The 18,996-nt window shown below is 62.6% G+C and overlaps 1 protein-coding gene across 6 annotated transcripts in view; it reads left to right on the top strand.

The window, feature by feature from the left end:
* Positions 1-611: 611 nt before the first annotated feature.
* Positions 612-18,996, top strand: part of GSE1 (Gse1 coiled-coil protein) — a 389,746-nt gene continuing 371,361 nt past the window's right edge. For all 6 annotated transcript variants that reach the window (XM_086688770.1, XM_086688769.1, XM_086688768.1 and 3 more), the window contains exon 1: positions 612-2,936. In XM_086688770.1, the coding sequence (XP_086544896.1) occupies positions 627-2,936 (2,310 nt within the window). In that variant the 5' untranslated portion in view covers positions 612-626. The remainder of the gene's footprint in view (positions 2,937-18,996) is intronic.

Genomic DNA, 18,996 nt, shown 5'->3' with positions numbered 1-18,996 from the left:
GTCCGGGTCGGGGCGGGGGGGGGGGAGCGAGAGCGAGAGCGAGAGAGCGAGACGGAGAGAGAGAGCGCGGGCCCCTGCCCGGGGCGGGATCCTCGGCGCGCGGGCCCCCGGCGGACACGGCCCCGACCGCGGAGCCGCCGGGCCATTGTGCGCAGTCCGGGCGGCGGGGGGGGCGGGGGGAGGGAGCGCCGGGGAGGCGGGGCGCGGGCGCGCGGGGGAGGGCTTCCCCGCCCGCCGCGCGCCCGCCCCCCGCCCCTCCCCCGCCGCCCTCCGCGCCGCCCCGCCCCCCTCCTCCCCAATTAAATGACCCCACGCTTTGGCAGGCGCCGGAGCTCGCACATGCGGCCGCCGCTCCAGCCGCCCGGGGCCCGCCGCTGCCGCCGCCGCCGCCGCCGCTGCCGCTGCGTTCCGGGCGCGCTCGCCGCGGCGCCGCCGGGGGCTCGGCAGGCCGGGGGCGGGGGGGGCGCCCCCGCGAGCGGCCGTGCGCCCGCGCCCGCGCCGGCCGCCCGCCGCTAAACTTCGCGGCGCGCTCATGCCCCACGTCGGGCGCGGCGTGGGCGGCGTGGGCGGCGGGCGCTGAGGGCGGCCCCGGGGGGCGCGGGCGCACGGGCGGACGCGGCGCGGCCATGAGCGGGCGGCCGGCGCCGCTCTCCCGCAAGCAGCGGCTCATGGCAGCCGTGGGCGAGCGGGCGGCGGCGGGCGGCGGCGGCGGCGGCGGCGGCGGCGGCGGGGGGGGCGCGCCGCTCTCCTGCTTCATCTGCGGCGGCGGCATCGGGCGCGGCAAGGAGCTGAAGCTGCAGGTGAGGCAGCCGGTGGCGGCGGCGGCGGCGGCGGCGGGCGCGGGCGCCGCGGCCCAGCCCTTCTTCCCGTTCCTGCAGCAGCAGGAGCCGGCGCCCGGCGCGCGCGAGCTGTGCCCGGCCGACGGCTGCGTGCTGGTGTGCGCCGTGTGCCGCTGCTTCCTGGGCGAGCAGTGGGCCGCGTTCGAGCGCGCCCGCACGCCGGTGGACAAGCGCATGTACTGGCTGAAGCGGCCGCACCAGTGCGACGCGGGCGCGGCCGGGCGCCGCGGGGCCGCCGGGGGCCCCCGCGAGTGGAACGTCGCCTACGCGCTGGGCGGCGCGGCCGGCGACGAGACGCGGGACTCCGAGCTGTCGGAGCTGTCGGACACCGACCCCCTCTCCGAGCCCGAGCCGGCTGCGCGCGACGCCGCCAGTCCCCGCCGGGACGGGGCGCCGGCTGCGGCGGGGGCGGCGGGGGCGGCGCGCGGCCCTCCGGGGCCCGGGCCTCGCGCGGGCCGCTGCCAGGAGTGGAGGCCGGCGCCGGGACCCCCTCCGGGACAGGGCGACGCGGAGGAGGCGGAGGAGGAGGAGGAGGAGGAGGGCGTCCCCTCGAAGCCGCGCGGGGACGGGGAGCCCAAGGCCGGCACGAGGCGCCGGCGGAAGACGGCCGGGAGGCACTGGGTCCCCGAGGCCCGGGCCAGCGTCCTGAGGGGCGTTCCGGACCCTTGGCAAGGCCCCCCGGTCCAGGCGGCCCCCGCGGACGGCGCCAAAGGAGTGCCTCCGGGCACGGCCGCCAGGACTCCTCCGGAGAGCAGGCCGCCGGGGGAGACCCGCGGGAGCTACTGCATGTCCGAGGACAGTGACATCAACATCACCAGCGAGGAGGAGCCCCTGCCCGGCGCCAAAGACAAGGAGAACGGAGGCGCCGGCCCCTGGGCTTCCCCGGAGAGCCGGGCCGCGCCAGCAGAGGGCCTCTGCTGCTACATCTGCGGGTCGCCGCTGGCCCCGGCCTCGCGGCACCAGATCCACGTGCAGAAGCAGGAAAAGTTGGCTCAGGCGCCCTTCTTCCCCTTCCTGTGGCTGCACAGCCCCCCTCCGGGGGCACAGCCCATCAGCGAGGGCGGCAGCACCCTGGTGTGCCCCTGCTGCTTCTCCTCGCTCATGCAGCAGTGGCAAAGCTTCGAGCTGGCCAGCGTGCCCGTCCTGCAGCGACTGTACGTGGTGCCCCTGAACAGCCATGCCCCGGGCATGGCCTCCAAGGGCCGCCGGCTCCCCAGGGAGGAGGGCCCGCCCGCCGGGGCCCTGCCGGAGGCCTGCTATCTCTGCGGGGAGGATTGTACCCAGGACGCCCGGGCCGTGGCCTCCAGGATCCTGAACGGCACCCCCAGGGGCTCCATGCATTTCCCCTTCCTCAGCCTCCTGCCCCGCCCCCCCAACGCCCGGGGCCCCAACAAGCGCTGCGAGGTCCGGAGCTGTCCCAAGTGCTTCAGCGTCCTGGAGGACGTGTGGGCCCTGTACCGGGCCTGCCACAACGACGAACTTATCACCTCCGTGCAGGGCTTCCTGGGCAGGTACCACCAGGCCTTCTCTGCCTCGGACCCCGCCCTCTCCGAGCCGCCCGCGTCGGCCCCGGGCAGCCCGGCCTCCGTCTGCTACGTCTGCGGGGCCGAGCTGGGCCCCGGGAAGGAGTTCCAGCTCAACGTGAACCCCTCGGGCCGCCTGGGCGAAAAGGAGCCCTTCTTCCCGTTCCTCACCGTCCACCCGCCCGCCCCACGCGCCAGGCCCGCGGACTCCACCGGCCTGGTGGCCACCTGCGTGCTGTGCTACCACGACCTGCTGGGCCAGTGGCTGCAGCACGAGGCCCGCGGCGCCCAGCACACCGTCAGCGCCTGGTCTCGGCAGTACCGGGTGGAGACGTTCGTGTGCTTCTTCTGCCAGCAGGAGAAGGAGCGGTGTCTTGGGCTGAGGGCCGTGCGGGTCGCCCGGCTGCCGCTGTTCCTCTACACCCTGCGAGCGAGCCACAGCCTGCTGGTGGACGACGGGCGGCAGCTGATCATCGGCGCCTGCGCGGAGTGCGGGACCCTGGTGTGCGCCGGCCAAGGGCTGGCCCGCCAGGGGCCCCTCGGTTGGAGCTCCCCGGCGGCACCGGCGATGAAGGTAAGCGGCGGTTTTCTCTTTGGCCTCTGCGATCCGAGCGGGGAAGGAAGACGTGTTGTTTTCTGTGCCTCTGCCGGGGAGGCGTTTGTACGGGTTCTGTGTGCCGCGTTCCAGTAGGAGGTGCCCTCCTGGGGCCGCCGGGCTGGTGCTTGGGGGACAGCGCCGGCCTGGCCGAGCTGGCAGGCGAGTGGAGTTGGGGGGGACCGGTCTTGTGGCAGAACAGGGCACTGCGGAAAAGGGCAGGCACGGGCCTGAACTTGAGGGTGTTTGCAGCGAGCAGAGTCTGTCACACGGAGGAAGCTCGGGGCGCGTCTGTCATCCGCCTGATGACATTGGTAATTAGTGCGGCCACGCGGGTCACCGTGAGGTCTCTGCACTGAACCCCTTTGGAAACGCAGCAGACGTGGACGGTCCCCTCCGCTCCAGCGCTCGCACTGTGTAGCTTCTGCAGCTTTCCACACCCAAGTTCACACTTGTCCTTTGAGACCCTCTGGTTGCTTAACAGCAGATGGAACCAGATTTTCAGACGTGGGGGTTTGGGACCCTGGGGGACAGTGGCCTGAGCAGACTCCCCCCCCCCCCCCACTCTCCTCCGCGGCGGGAAGAGAGTCTTTCTTCTCTGCAAATCAGCTGTGCAGAAGGAGGTTGGGGGGGGGGTGCTGGCGCCCTGTTTATAAGGTGCCTGCCTTCACGCTGCCTGCCCCGCAGGAACCAGACGGGGCTCAGTTAATTTTGGATCTGCCTCTGCAGAGGCCGAGGCAGGACCTGCCCCCAGCGGGTCTGGGGGAGTAGGTGTTCGTGAGTTGGGATCACCGTCGTGGCCGAGGGGGCCCTGAACCCTAATCCCCACCAGAGACCGTGAGACCGGCCTGTTTGATCGGATGCCTGTCATGGTACCACGTCAGGCGTCCCCTTCGGGCCGTGGAGGTGTCGCTGGGGGCTTTGTTGGGCCTCTCGTTCTAAACGGGGGCACACATCGCTCCCCGCTGTGGGTGCGGACTCCTCGTTAGCAGCACGCGGCGGTCCAGCCTGTGGATCTGCTGCTGGGAATCTAAAGCGGTTTCCGGAAGGGCCAGGACTTGGGAGGTGAGCCCGGCTTCTGCGCTTGCTACCAGATCCCCAGAGTCTGGAACAGTGCCTGGCTCAGAGTAGGCGCTCCGTAAACATGTGTTGCACCACCAGCGCCGTCCCCAAGCATCCTGCCCCATCTCCTGGGAACTGAGCACGTGAGAGCACGTGTCTGTGCTCGTCCCCCTGGTGCGGAGCGGAGGTTCGGAGCACCTGCCGCGGAGGGCCAGTGTGCGACCGCCGTGGGCATTCGGATGCCCCCAGAAGGTCAAGCCCTTGGCGCCCAGTGGGACCCTCCCATCCACCTGGTGTGTCGGGCAGACTGTTCTAGGAGGCAGGCCAGTTCCTCTGTGAGGCTGTCGCTTCGCGGGGTGGCCGTGGGTCTCGGGCTCCGTGGCAGTGCCGCGCGTACTGGCCACAGCGCCCTCTCTGAGGTTTCCGAGTGCTCTCTGCACAGCGTCCACGCCGTGGCGAGTTTTTCCGTTGTTGATTTGCTCACTCATCGGGAGTTGATGAGCTGCCAAGCGCGGGCCTCGCGGGCAGGAACTTGAGGAAACAGTCCAGCTGGGAAGGTTGGGGTGGAGGGGAGCCTCGTGAGGATGAAAACGCAAGCCGGAGTCTGCCCGGAAGGGGTCAGCGTGAGTTGGGGAAGGCTGGCTGGCTTGCTCGGTTTGGCGCCATTTCCAAAGCGTCTGCTCCTGGGAGGCCTTATTGCCCCCATTTGGCAGACGAGAAGTCAGAGAAGTTAGGTGGCATCGGTGACCGTCCCACAACCAGTAGAGGTGGCTGAAGTGGGTCTTCAACCTACGTCTTCCCAGCCCCGAGCCCCACTCCGTCCTCGGGCGGGGTGCGGTGGAGAGGGAGGGGTCAAGGGTGAGGAGGCGCGGAGGCAAGGGGCGACCAGAGGTGCTTAGTGGGGATGACAGCGGGGGGGATGAGGCTGGTGTGCACGGAAGGCCCCGGAGTCAGGCACAGGAGGCAGTTTTGGAGTTGGAGGCACAGGGGAGAGAGAAAAAGTCCTTGAAAGAAGGCTTGGAACGCGCCGGGAAGAGATCCACCCAGGGCTGGGCTGTGGCAGCCTTCCAGGTGGGTGGCGAGGCCATCAGCCTTGGCGGTGGGGGGGTGGGGGGGGGAGGCGGGATGGGGAGGGCAGCCGTGCGGCTCCAGTAGTCAGAGGGAGGACGGGGGAGCATCAGCTCCCGCCTGTGAGAGGGTAGAATGCCGGAAACTCAGCGTCCTGCCCTTCCTTCCTCCCTCCCTGCCATTCATTTAACAAATGTTTATGGAGCGCCTACTCTGAGCCAGGCACTGTTCCAGACGCTGGGGATCTGGAGGCAAGTGCAGCGCCTTCAGTGTCGGGGGGAGGGGCGCGGAGCCCGGCACAGAATACCACTTCCCGCGGAGCCATAAACAAAGCGGGGCCGGGGCTCTCCAGAGGCGCCACGGTGGGCACGAGGCCTCAACACAGTGCGGCTGGAAACAGACCCGGGACTCCCGGCGGGGGCTGGCAGGGTTCGCTCCTGCCAGCCCCCGAGCCCTGTCTGTCTCCGCCGTATGGTTTGAGAACTTGGGTGGGAGTGGCCAGGGGCGTTGGAAGGTAGCCACAGGGAAACCACTGAGCCGGAACGGCATGTTCCGGAACCTCGTCTATACCGCCTCCCGCGATGCCTCCGTTGTTTCCTGCTCAACGTTCATTCATTGGTGAATCAGCTTTAAACAGTGTGAAAGAACACGGAGAAAGAGAGGGGACGGGAAAGAGAGAGAGGAAGAGAAAGGAAAGAAAAGAAGTCACCGACACTCTCTGCCGGGATCGCGTTTGCGGCTTTTCGGTCCAGCCGAGCGCACGCCTCCTGGAGGGCACCGTGCCGTGTAAACCACCAGACCTCTGAGCCGGCCGCGTGCACAGGACTGCGCTTGGGACGCCGAGGTGATCCTTCCTCTGGAAGGTCTGGGGTCTGAGAGTGGCTGGTGCCCGGTGGGAACGCGGGACACGCTCGTTCCCTTCTCTGTCCCTGAGGTGCTGGCGACCCGGGGTTAGGTCTCTGGGCGGCCCCCGCGTGCCGCCATGTCGCGGCCTCTGCCCCCCAAACTTTCTGCGGGGGATAAGGGGTCGGTCGTCCCTCCCTCTGGAGCTAGGGGGCACAGCTGGCGAGGCTGCCCGAGATGGCAGCTGGGGACGTAATAGGGATGATCATGCCTTTCTAGAATGTTCTCCGCGTTCCAGACCGTGCCACATGCTTCCCCCGTGTTCACTCTTACTGAGCCCTCACCACAACGCTGTTGAGGCAGGTGCTGCTGCCTCCGTTTCATACCAGAAATGACGACTCCAGAGAGGTCAAGTGACTGGCCCAGGGTCGCTCAGTTGGTAACCGCGGGACCAGCACTGGACCCAGGAGGCCTGCTCTGGCGTCTGTGCTCCAGTCTCTAGGCTCTCTAGACCCCGGGGCTCCAGCTGTGAAGGTGGCAGTGCCCTGGAGGGACGTGGTCCTACGTCCCACCCCCTTCCCCAGAGCAGCGGAGAGGCAGGAGGTCAGCTTGCACGGTCCTGAGGTCCTGAAGGTCCCCTGCTGGCCGGCCCGGACGTCCTGTACTCCCCGTTCTCTGCCCTGCTGACTAGTGGCACCCTTGGGTTTTGCTCTCCCAGCCCTGCTCTGGTGTTCAGATTGCAGCTGGGACCTCCCGCTGCTGGTGGGACAAGCCTGTCCCCGTCCCCAACGGTCCGCCGCGGGATCCCTCGGCCTCCTTTGCAAGCCAGTTGGTGGGCGGGCCGCCCTGCCCTCTTCCCGCGGCCTGTCTGGGGAGCGTTCCGGGGACTGGAGCGTGCAGCTGCTTACCTAACCACACCCCGGCCCCTCACGGAGGGGACACCCGGCCCGGCCCCCGGAGCGTGGCCTCCGCACCCAAAACAGGTGTTGCTGCCGCGGCCCCTTTCTTGTCTCCAGGCTGACATCTGAGGCCCGCAGAGAGCGCCTGTCATCACTTGCCTGTCGGGGCCGGCACGCACATCTGTTTCCCCTGTTCCCCGGCTCTCGGCGCCCACACGGCTCCGTGCTCTTCAGGGAGGGCCTGGCAGCCCTCCTCCCCAGCCCGGTGTGGGCTCGTGGGACGCCTAGGCAAGGTGACTGGAGGCGGGGAGCCTTCCGGAAGATGCCGGGGTGGGCGGGGGGCGGGGGCTGCCCGGCTGGGCCGACACCGGCACCCTCTCTCCCTGGTGGCAGCTGGGCAGTGACTGGGCTTCGGGCCTTTCTCAAGCTCCCACCGCCTCCTCCGAGGGGAGGGCTGTGCTTTTCTTGGTGCATTGGAAGCCATCTGCTCAGAGGAGTGAGCTCTCCGGACGCGTCTTGTCCTAAACCTGGAGGTGATTGGAGGCATCTGGGAAAGAGGAGGTTGAGGCAGAAGGTTTCCAAAGCTCAGCCCTCCCTGGAAGCAGGGAGGGGCAGTCCAGAGTCCTCAGAGCTTTCTGGCCCCTTCTCTGCTTAGGTCTCTCGGGATCCTATTCTTGGGAGGTTAGCTCTCTGTGACTGTCTTTGGAGGATTTGTAGGTTGTGGGCAGGTTTCCCCAGTCGGCACGTTTTCTGGGCTGGGGAAGCACCCACGTCTGGAGATCACGTTCGTTTTCTGCCCCTGGTCCCTATCCTGGTCGGGACGGGGAGAGGGGTGATGCGTCTGGCCCCCAGGAAGAGTATCTAGGAACTTGGCCTCCGATGGCCACGTAGCCCCAACTGGGAGGTTCACGGGGGCCGTGGTGGAGGGAGCTTCTCGCCATGTGACCTTCGCTCAGTTTCCCCGTCTGTCAAAATGAAAGGTCGGGGCTTCAAGGGTCGCAGGTGGTTTGCATTTCACATGTGAGTGTGACCGACGGGTGGGGCTGTGTTGAGAAGGGATGCCGGGGCGGTCTGCCGTTGCTGGTAGAACGTCGAGTAATTTATCGGCCGTCTCTTCTGCAGGGTTAGGAAGGAGAGGGCGCCTTCCCGGGGTCTAGATTTTCTTTATTTTCTTTTTCTTTTTTTCCGGCTGTGCTGAGGTATGATTGGTATATAACATTGTGTGAGTTTAAGGTGCAGCATGTTGGTTGGAAACATTTATATGTTATAAAACGATCACCACCGGTCTCGCCACGTCGCTATTTTCTTTCTTTTTTCTGTGCGTTTAAGATCTGCTGTCTTAGCAACATTCAAGTATGTGATACAGGATCAGTAGCGGTAGTTACCGGCTGTGCGTTAGACCCCCTCCCTTGGTGATCTTGAACCTGGGAGTTTACGCCTTCCTTCAGTATCTCCCCCATCTCGTGGGGTCGCGGTTTTATTTTTTTTTTTTAATTAATTTTTTTTTTCCAACGTTTTTATTTATTTTTTTGGGGACAGAGAGAGACACAGCATGAACGGGGGAGGGGCAGAGAGAGAGGGAGACACAGAATCGGAAACAGGCTCCAGGCTCTGAGCCATCAGCCCAGAGCCTGACGCGGGGCTCGAACTCACAGACCGCGAGATCGTGACCTGGCTGAAGTCGGACGCTTAACCGACTGCGCCACCCAGGCGCCCCGGGGTCGCGGTTTTAAACTCAGGGTATGATGTGGGGGCCCCTCCCGTGATATTCTGTCCCACGTTAGGGTCAGGAAACCTCTTGGATCACCTTTTGGGGGGCGACACTATGCCAGGGGGCCCAACAAGCCCACAGCCTAATGCCACTTGGCTGGTGTACTTTTTCAGCATTACGAGCTGATTGGATGCATAGGTTTTGAAAGAAATCCCGGCAGTCCTGTGACGGGGACACAGCTGCCTCGTCCCTGCTCATGCTTCTTCTCTTGTCCGTGGCCGCCCGGGAGAAACACATTCCACCCAGCAGGTCGACAGATGTTTGCGTACCTACGCGCCAGCAGGTGCTCTGAAGACGTGCTGTGGAGTCAGGCGGGCCCTGCCCCCCCCCCCCCCCCCGGCTGCTCGCGTGGGTGGGGAGTGGGGGGGGCGGTGACAGGCTCTGGCCGTGGTCGTGCGGCGTGCCGAGTTCTGTGCTGGAACCTGCCGGGAGCTCGCAGGCGGGTGGGAAGCTGGTGTGTTCAGGGAAGGCTTCCTGGAGGAGGCGCTCTCTAAGCTGAGTCCGAAGGCTGGAAAGGACTCAGCCGGGTCCATGTGAGAGTCACGTGCTCCTGGGGAGTATGTACAAAGGCCTAGATGCGGGGAGTGGGATTTGCCTGAGAGCCAATTTGGATCCATTTGAATTTTATACCAGTGACTGGGCCCTAGCCCAGCCTTTTAATCAGAATGTCTAAGAGGTAGCCCTGGGGCCCCTGGTATTTTAAAGCTTCCAGAAGATTCCAGCACTGCGGTAAGGACTGGTGAGGGAGGCCATTGTAAGCATAGCCCAGGAATTTGGGACTTTTATCTTGAAAGCTGTGCCGGTCGCTGAAAGGATTCTATTCTTTTGTTCAGTCTGTCTGTATGAAGCACCTGCTGTGTCCCAGGCACTGTTCTGGGCCCAGGATCCCACAGTGAGTAACCCAGATGGGGTGCAGGGAGGGCTGTGGCTGCGAGCAAATGAGTGGGCAGGGGGAGCGGGGAGGGCTGGGGGCTGTCACCTGAGCCAGGAGGACGGTCTGGGCAGGGGACCACGAGGAAGCTGGGGTGCCAGAGGGCAGGGGAGGGGGCCGGGCAGACAGGCCTGGCGCCCTGACCTTGCGAAGACGTTGTTTTTGTTTTATGTGTTTTTCAGTTGAGATGTAATTCACACACCATAAAATTCACCCTTTTAAAGCCTACAACTCGGTGACATTTAGCTCATTCAGGGAGTCGTGCGGGCCACCGGCACTATCTGGTCCCCCCCACCCCTGCCAGCCCCGCAAGCACTCGTGTCCCTTCCGTGTCTGTGGGTGTACCTCTTGTACATTTCACACACACGGAGCCACCCGACTCGCGGTCTTCTGTGCCTGGCTCCTCGGACACAGCGCGCGTCCCCGGTCTGCCGCGGCCATAGCAGGTGTCAGTACGGTGTCCCCGCAGCGATGGGCGTTTTGCCCACCCGCGCCTCGGCTGGCGGACGTGGGTGCTGATTCTGTTGGCCCCCCGGGGACCATGCTGCCGTGAACGTCCGCATGCAGGTTTTCGTGTGGACGCGTGTCTGCGTTTCTCCTGGGGAGACGCCCCTGAGCAGGGATTTGCTCAGTCCCCTGGGAGCTCTGTGTTTCATGCTTCCTGTTCAGACTTCCCACCAGGGAGTTTAGTTTTTGTTTATTTATTTTTAGTGTTTATTGTTGCGGGGCTCGAACCCATGAACCGTGAGATTGTGACCTGAGCCTAAGTCAGAGGCTTAACTGACTGAGCCCCCCAGGCACCCCTAGTGGGTTTTAATGACACAGTACGACTTGGGTGGTTCCGTCGGCTAAGGTCGACCAACTAAACGTGACCACGGCCATGCTCCTAGCCTAGGTCTCCTGACGTCGAATTTCAGTTTGAAGGTGGGAGTTGGTCTTCTCCCTGGGATAAGAGGGACTGTGTTAGGAATTGGGATGGGGCTGGGGCGCCCGGAGGGCTCAGTCAGTCAGGCCCCCGACTTCGGCTCAGGTCTTGATCTCACGGTTCATAGGTTCAAGCCCCGCATCGGGCTCTGTGCTGACAGCTCGGAGCCTGGAGCCTGCTTCGGATTCTGTTCCTCTCTCTCTCTCGTAAATAAACATTAAAACAATAAAAAAAAAAAAAAAAAAAAAAGAATTGGGAAGGGGCTTTGGACTCGCTCCAGCCTGGAAGGCAGAAGTCCCGGATTCTGAGCACCAGCACTCACAGTGGCCGCAGGCAAGACTCTCCCCCGGTCTGGGTCTCAGTTTTCTGTCTGTGAAATGGGAGTAGACGGTGGCCTGCTGGCTGGGCCCCTGGGCTCCTGTACAGCTGCCGAGCAGTAGCCATCTCGTCTTTCGGCCCCGTCGGCAGGAGCAGGACCGGGGGGTGTGCGGAGAAGACCCCCGAGACAGACGTCTGGCTTGGCCGTGAGTCCCGTGGCGCTCCGGTCCCCTGCCCCCGCTGCCCGGGCCGCGTGCCATTGCTTCCCTGCTGCGGCAGTGACCGCTGGTTGGGTTGGGACTCTTCCACGAGGTGCCACAGCCTCAGACGACTGGCACACAGGTCGCGGTCAGCGTGTGGCTCAGCTGGGCCAGGACGGGTGTGCTGGGGGTGACTGTTTCCGCCTGGTGGGTTGTTGGGTGAGAGTGCAGTGGGGGCGAGGGAGCAGCCCGCGGCCCAAGGAGGGCCCCTCAAAGGTAGAGCCCACGGTGGCCATGACACCCCGCCCACCGGTTAGTGACAGCTGTGGGGCAGAGCCGGTGACGAGGAAGGGCCCTGGGGTTCCGTCCGTCCACCTGGTCCCCGTGAAGACACAGCGAGGTGGGAGGGGACGGCGATGACAAGCAGAGCGTGTTGATGCCGTCCCGCTGTGCCCCGTGGAAGCCTCCACCCCTCGTGTCGGGCAGGTTCTCCGATTTTGTTGATGAGGAAGTTGAGGCACACAGAGGGGAAGTCACTTGCCCAAAGTCACACAGCCGGGAGGTACAGGAGCTGGGATTTGAACCGGGCCATCCGGCTCCAGCGTCCAAAGGCTTCCCTGCTGCACCACACTCCTCCCGAGTGGGTACCCGGATGCAGCCACGTGGCAGGTGTGTGTGGGTCAGCGCGGGGAGGGCTGAGGGCCAGCCAGGACCTGGCCCCCGTGGGGGCAGGGGAGGCAGTGGGGATCTAGGAAGGCTGCCTGGAGGAGGGGGTCACTGCTGGGGGTCCTACAAATGGGCAGGTTTTATTTGATTGCTTTTTTTAAACTTTATTTACCTTGAGTGAGAGAGACAGTGCAAGCGAGCATGCGAGCGGGGGAGAGGCAGAGAGAGAGAGAGAGAGAGAGAGAGCGAGCACCCCAAGCGGGTTCCATGCCACCAGCACAGAGCCCAGTGTGGGGCTCGATCCCACAAACCGTAAGATCATGACCTGAGCTGAAGTCAAGAGTCGGGCGTTTAACCGACTGAGCCCCCCCAGGCGTCCCTGGGCGGGTTTTAAATCAGCGGTGAATCCACAGAGGTCTTTTCTTTTTGAGTTTATACGCCAGTCACGCATTCTAAATGTTATTTTATTCTTTTAACGTGCTTGCGGCTGACTGTCAGTCGATTGTACCGTAGGAACCGCCTCAGTGTTCGAAAGGTATCTTCGGACTGCGTTGCGTTTTACATTAAAAATGTCACGCGCTTCATGGTGGAAAACGTGGGGCAGGTGACAGGTGGCCGCGTGCCAGGTGCAGTTCACCCCTGCCTTGTGGGTCACCCGGCCGTCTCAGCTCCGTGTCCACGGCTGCCCACTGATGGGTCATCAGCCCCAAACCTCCATGGGTCCCGTCATTGGCCCCACTCTGTCACCAGCCACGCGGGGGGCCTTGGGGAAGATGCCAGTCTCCTCCCGGGGCTGCGGGTTCCTCCCGTGACCGTGGGGGGCGGGGTGACCTGCGCTGTGGATGGGTGGCATGGGGCCCATTTCTCAGATGCAGAGACCGAGACTCCTGAACCTGGGAGTTCGGGATCGAGTTACAAGCAGTGAGTGCGGGAGCTGGGACCAGGGAGAACTGGGTGGTCCGGCTCCAGGGCCTCGGCCTTTCCACCCCCGCCCTGACTTAAGTAGCACTTCCTGGACATGATGTGGGGCTGGCGGGGACCTGGCCTCTATCCCGCCCTGCCCTGGTGTAGCCGCACAAGCACCCGCTTCCAGAAAGGGGGCTCGGGGGAGGGGGTCGGAGCATTGACACACGGCAGCTCTGTTTTATAGGCCGCCCCGGACCCGTAAACCTCGTCTCCCGGCTTCCAGACGAGAGGCTTTGTAGACGGGGATTAAGAGGCTTGTGTGGGTCCTGATGGGCTGGAGACGCAGGCAGGTGCGAGGCAGGCGTGGGCCTTCCAGATCCCCGGGCCAAGCAGGACTGGGGCAAGGGGGCACCGGGGCTCCTGGGGACCACAGCACAGCGGCCACTCGGGGGCAAGGGAGGCCGGAAGGAGCCTTCAGGCAGTGGGGGCTCAGCTGGCCTGAGAGCCTGGCTTCCCACTGGCTGCAGCAGCAGCTCCTTTAATCCGATTCCTTTGGGCGGCTGGATTCCTCCAGGCGTGCCTTCTTCCCTTTCTCACAGTCCCGCGCTGTTCATCCTTTTGTGCGATTATGCGACGTCCCGGGACCGCTGGACACGGGAGGCCCCGGGCCTTCAGAGCGAGGGGCTTTTCGCGGGGCTCCTGGCCGCTGCTCCCGCCGCGAGGAAAGCAGCTCGGCCGCGGGGGCCACCCGGAGGCACAGGGTGGAGTGGCCTGGATGTCCCTGGGCCGCCAGCCCTGTGGAAAGCGGCCCGGCCCCTTCCCCCGGCCCGTTGCCTGCGGAAGAGAGGGGGTGCCGTTCTGGAGACAAAGCCCCCGCTTCCCCTCTCGTGCAGGAGCTGAGGACTTGCCCCCCGGACTTGTGCGTCCCCCGCCAAGCACGGAAGGGGGCTCCCGGACTCCCTCCCCTCAGCCCTGCGGTGCGGAGAAACCCGGCCCTGGGCTGATGGTGACAGAGCATCAGACTGACCCCAGCGGCCTTTCTCCACCTTCTCACGCTCTGCGTGTCAACAGGGGGCTCGGTTGGCGGCCCCACCCTCCTGCTTCCCGTCACCCCTCGCCCTCCTCCTCTTCTTGAAGCTCTGCATTTTCTTCCCTTTGCAGAAACGCGTCGAGGGGCGCCTGGGTGGCTCAGTCAGTTAAGCATCCGACTCCGGGTCTCGCCTCGGGTCGCGATCTCACGGTTCCTGAGATGAAGCCCTGCTCGGGCTCTGCGCCGACAGCTCGGATCCTGCTTGGGACTCTCTCTCTCTCTCTCTCTCTCTCTCTCTCTCAAAATAAGTAAATAAACTTCACAAAACGTGTAGGGCGGTCGCGGGCCTGGTTTTGCCAGCTCCCATGACGTGTGATTGCGGGTTCCTCCCCACGGACGGGCGAACCCGGGTCCCCGGTGACCGGTTACCTGTCTCTCGCCAGGTGCCCGGGACACCGGGACCTTTCTGTGGGGGTTAAGGACTGGCTTCCGGGAAGCCCCACGGAAGGCGGGCGGGCGGCGTCGCTGGAGGCCCGCTGAGTCAGGACAGCGGCTTGCGGGGGGTGTCGCGGGAGCCCGGAGGGGCCCTTCTTCCCGCGGCCTCCCCCGGCCCCCTCCACGTGCACAGACATCCTGCCCACGTCCAGCACCCTCCCCCCGCCCCACGCGTTCACGACCTTCTCTCCTACATCCTGTGCCCTCGCACGCGTGCGTGCCCCGGGACGTGTGCACACAGGCCGTGCTGCGTTCTCGGGGGGAGTCGTTCCTTTTCCCCCCTCTAACGGTGTCAGTGTTTTCCTCTCGCTGAGTGTTGCAGGCACCGCACGTTTATGACTGTTGTGTCTCTGATGCGTCGGTGCCCTTGTCGCGGTCCCGCGTCTCTCTCCGGTAGCACCTCGCAGTCCGTTTTATCGGCACGTCCCCTGCCTGGAAACGAGGCCCCCGAGGCTCCGAGAGGGAGGGCGCCCCCCCCCCCCCCCCGGAGGCCACCCAGCTGCCGGCACCAGGCGGGATGCACGCTTGCCCGCTGCTTTCTCCGCCCCGCCAGCTGCGTTGGGGCGGCAGGTCTGGGAGAAGCCCCTTCCCGGTGACTCTTTGGGTGCCTGCGTTTCGATGTCATCGCCGTCAGGCGGCCAGAGCCGTGTCCCCGCCCGCCCTCAGCCCAGGACCCCCCAGGAGCCCAGCATCTGGCCCGCAGCCTGTGGGAGCTCAGCGGAGCATGCTTGGAACACGCTCTGGAAACTTCTCACCAGACTCTGCTCTGGAGCTCCTCGCCCTCCCCACCCCGTTTGGTGGGACCGTCCCCAGCGTGTTGGGGCGGACCTTCTCGGCGCTCACGCGGGGGAAGAAGCAGTTCTCTGGGCGGCAGGAGAAACGTTTCCCCCTCGCTGGCTTCTGCGTGGGCCTTTTGGAACCTGGGCCCAGTCCTCCTCCCGGTGGCTTCACCCCGGCCCGGCCCGCGGTCGGGAGCTCCCCGTGGGGGCTCCGTGCTGGGGGCCTGCCGGTGGCCTGAGGCATCCCGGCCAGCTCCCCGGGCCCGGGTCCGCAGGAGAGCTGCCTCCGTGTACCTCCGTGGGGCATTGTGGGAAACTCTGGGGCCCTGCAGGGAGCCTGGGGGGACGTCGCCTCAGAGCTGTGTGTGTGTGTGTGTGTGTGTGTGTGTGTGTGTGTGTGTGTGGGTGTGGGACGTGACGGGCAGAGTCCCCAGCGGGGGCCTGGCAGGCAGTCAGGACTCCAGCAGAAGTGGCGACCAAACTGCTGGGAGCAGGGGAAGGAGAGGGAGGCGTCTGAGGCCCCGCTCACAGCCCGTTGGCCTCAGAAGGCCCCCACCAGGGTCGTGCCTGTCACGTAGGGAGGGCTCCTGGTTACCCTCCCGTGAACCTTGGCCTCAGCTGCAGGGAATCCGGGCCGTGTTCCAAATGACCCCACCACGGAGCTGTGGGAGGAGGCAGCACGGGGGATGCGATACCTGGAACTGTCCTGGGGCACTTGCCATCTGAGCTCTTGTCACTCCTTCTCTGGGTTCCTGGTGCCGCCTGTGAGACCAAGGGGGCATCCGGGCAGACGGCGGAGGGCCCTTCCCGGGACTCGTGGCCCGGAGACGACCCATGTTCGCAGTTGGTGATGGTCGGCAGGCACCTGCCACCTGACCGCCTGTCTGTCGGTCTGTCCGTGGGCCCCGCTTCCTCTTCTGGATGTGGGAATTCCCACGGCACGTCTGCCACGGGGCTCGGGACATCGTACGTGCCCAGCAAGTACCGTCTCGTAACTGTTTTTGCTACGGGCCGTCTCACTCCTTCGCCAGTCCTCGTTCTGGAGAGCTGAGCCGTGGAGCTCAAACACACAGGGATCTGGACCCTGTTCGTGGAGGGAGGCGAACCGGGTGGGGCCGCGCTGAGGTCGGGCCCCAGGAAGAGGAACACGCTGGAAGCAGGTTAGGAGAGTTTACAAAGACCCGTGCTTCTCACATACGTGTTTCTCAGCCCTCAAAACGCAATGCAGAACCGGGTACATACGTGTATTTTCCTGGGGAGAGGGTCCGTAACTCTTGTCATCAGGCTCTCACGGGGGTCGTGTGGTTCCCGGTGGGAGAGAGCCACTGTCACGGGTGCGCTTAAAAGCGCTACGCGCGTGCCCAGCTCCTCGTTATTGCTTGAAACCCCAGCCTCGTCCCCGCCGTCGTGTCTTGACGTCTGCTCTCTCTTGCACTTTGCTGTCTGTTTCTTGCTCCGGGACACCTTCCTTTGCTAACTCCCGCCCGCTGGAAGTTTCTCCTCTCTCCTGGCTGCCCGAGGCACTTGTCTGTATGCAGCTTGGTCACTCTCGGTAATAACTTTGTTCTGTGCGGTCTTATGTGGTCTTCTCACACGTGTGAGCCCCGTGTCTCCCACCGGATGGAGGAAATAGCTAAAATTGGGGTCGGTATCCTTTGACCCTCATGTATCGAACACGGTGTTTCCTTGCAGCCCACGGGAGCGGTGTTCCTGAGGAACTTTGCGGCAAGATCAGAGTCTCAGAGAGGATAGGAGCTGGGGGAGGGGGGGATGAATGGAGATGGCATTAAATATATGTTTTTAAAAACCACCAGAAATGAAAGTTCTAGGAGACGTCGCTGCCCGAACCAACTAGCTTTGTCCGCGTTTAAAAACCTGCTCTGGTCGGTAACCCTGTGTTGTTCAGCGGATAAGAGACTTGGCCGCCGTCTTGGTGTGCTGAGAGAGAATTATTCCATGAGGTTTATTTCTTCTTGAGTCTGTTCTGGTAATTGCTGTTTTGTCAGGAACTTATCCATTTCATGCAGGTAGTCAAATTAATTGGCATCACTTCTGCAGAATATTCCCTTAGTATTTTTTTTTGTTTGTTTATTCATTTTATTTTTTAAAAAAATTTTTAATGTTTATTTTTGAGACAGAGACAGAGCATGAACGGGGGAGGGGCAGAGAGAGAGAGGGAGATGCAGAATCCGAAGCAGGCTCCAGGCTCTCAGCCGTCCGCACAGAGCCCGACACGGGGCTCGAACCCATGAACTGCGAGATCATGACCTCAGCCGAAGTCGGAAGCTCAACTGACTGAGCCACCCAGGCGCCCCTAAATGTTTACTTATTTATTTTAAGAGAGTGCGTGCACTTGTGTGCCCTTGTGCAAGTAGGGGAAGGGGCTGAGACACAGGGAGAGAGAGAGAATCCCAAGCAGGCTTCAAGCTGCCAGCACAGAGCCCAACACGGGCTCAATCCCATGAACAGCGAGATCAGAATCCGAGCTGAAATCAAGAGTCGGAAGCGTAACCAGCTGAGCCACCCAGGCGCCTCTCTCTATTCCCTTAGTATTTTTCTAATGTCTGTAAGTTCTGTAGTGATGTCCCCTTTTTCTTTGGTGATGGTGGTAAATGGTGCCTTCCCTTCCTTCTTGATCAATCCAGCTAGAGGTGTATCGATTTTACTGATCTCCTAAAAGGTTTGTATTTAAGAGACTGTGCCTTTTACAAGTTTTTTAACCAGCCCATTCGGGCTTGAAAGGTAATGTGTTTTATGCTTGCAGCCTCCCTTGCTCTGTTTTTGCAAGTGTAGATGAAATGTTCGTGAGGCCACTAGGCCCTTTTCCAGGTTATTAATGCTTATGGGAACATTTTCCATGCCTGATCTCCTCTCTGTCTGTTGAGTCAGTGGAGGTGAGAGTGATTTCTGTCCATCAGCCTGCTCTTGTGACCTCTCTGGTAGTCAAGGTGCTACGTCCTTTTGCTGGAGGGGACTTTATCAAACCTTGCGTGAGTAAGAAACATACTAGACTTAAACATTTTTGAACGCAGAAGAGGAAAACTGTGTTATCTCAGAACCACAGATGCGAAGGATAACCAGCTGTCTCTCGTATATTAATGGCTCTCTTATTTGGAACATATGCACATAATAACGACGTATTGTTTTTTATTATACAAAATATTCACTGTTAAAAAGTGTCTTCCCATACTTTGGCTACAAAGTATATTTTATCTGTGACCGTGTTTGCAATCTCTTGTTTCTTTTGTCTTTGCATTTATGGCAAATTTCAGAGCTAGACTCCTAGGACGGGGAGGAACCTTTGTGAGTCTTGAGTCCGACAGCCCTCACTTTTGTCAAAGACCCTGAGGTCTGGGGAGGGGGTGGGCCTGGCCCGAGGCACGTTGGAGGCTGAGGCTGCACGCAGGTGCCCTGGGACATTTCTACTCCATCAGCCACGGCTTTTCCTCTGGCGACAGGTGCTTGCGTTCACGATGTGAGGGGCATGGGATCCCCAGCCCCGGGTACAAAGGTGACACTCAGGAGGGCAAAGCCAGATGGCGAACAGCACCCTCTGAACCCACCGCCCTTCCGTTTCCAGGACTTCCTTGTGTCCCCTCGGGGCCAGGGGAAGTTTTTTTCCTGTGGGAGTTGCATTCTCTAAAAAAAAAAATAATTTTTTTGACACTAGCTTTATTGAGATATTATGAAATTCACCCTTTTAAAGCATGCAGTTCTGTGGTTTTGTTACATTCACAGAATGGTACAGCCATCACCACTAATTGTAGAACGTTTTTCATCACCCCCGAAAGGCACCCCAAGCTCCCCTCCCCAAGTCCCTGCGAGCACTACTTTCTGGATGGATGTGCCTGTTCTGGACGTTTTCTAGGGATGGAATCATACCACATGTGGCCTTGTGTGGCTGACTCCTGTAGCTTAGCGATGGGCTGTCCAGGGTCACCCCTGCCCTCGTGCCCTGTTACGACCGAATGATATTCTGGCGTGTGAATGTGCTGCATTTTCGGTCCATCTGTCCGTCGGTGGGCATTTAGATCGCCCCCACCTTTCGGCTGTTGTGATTCCCGCCGCGAACATTTGTGTACAGGTGTTTGCGTGAGTGTATTTTTTTTTTCTCTTGGGTGTATTCCTGGGAGAGGAATTGCTAAG

The sequence above is a fragment of the Puma concolor genome, chromosome E2, assembly GCF_028749965.1.
Source record: "Puma concolor isolate L17-30 chromosome E2, mPumCon1.1.hap2, whole genome shotgun sequence".
NCBI lineage: Eukaryota > Metazoa > Chordata > Mammalia > Carnivora > Felidae > Puma > Puma concolor.
Note: the sequence above shows the minus strand (reverse complement) of the source record. Positions and strands in the feature narration are given on the sequence as shown.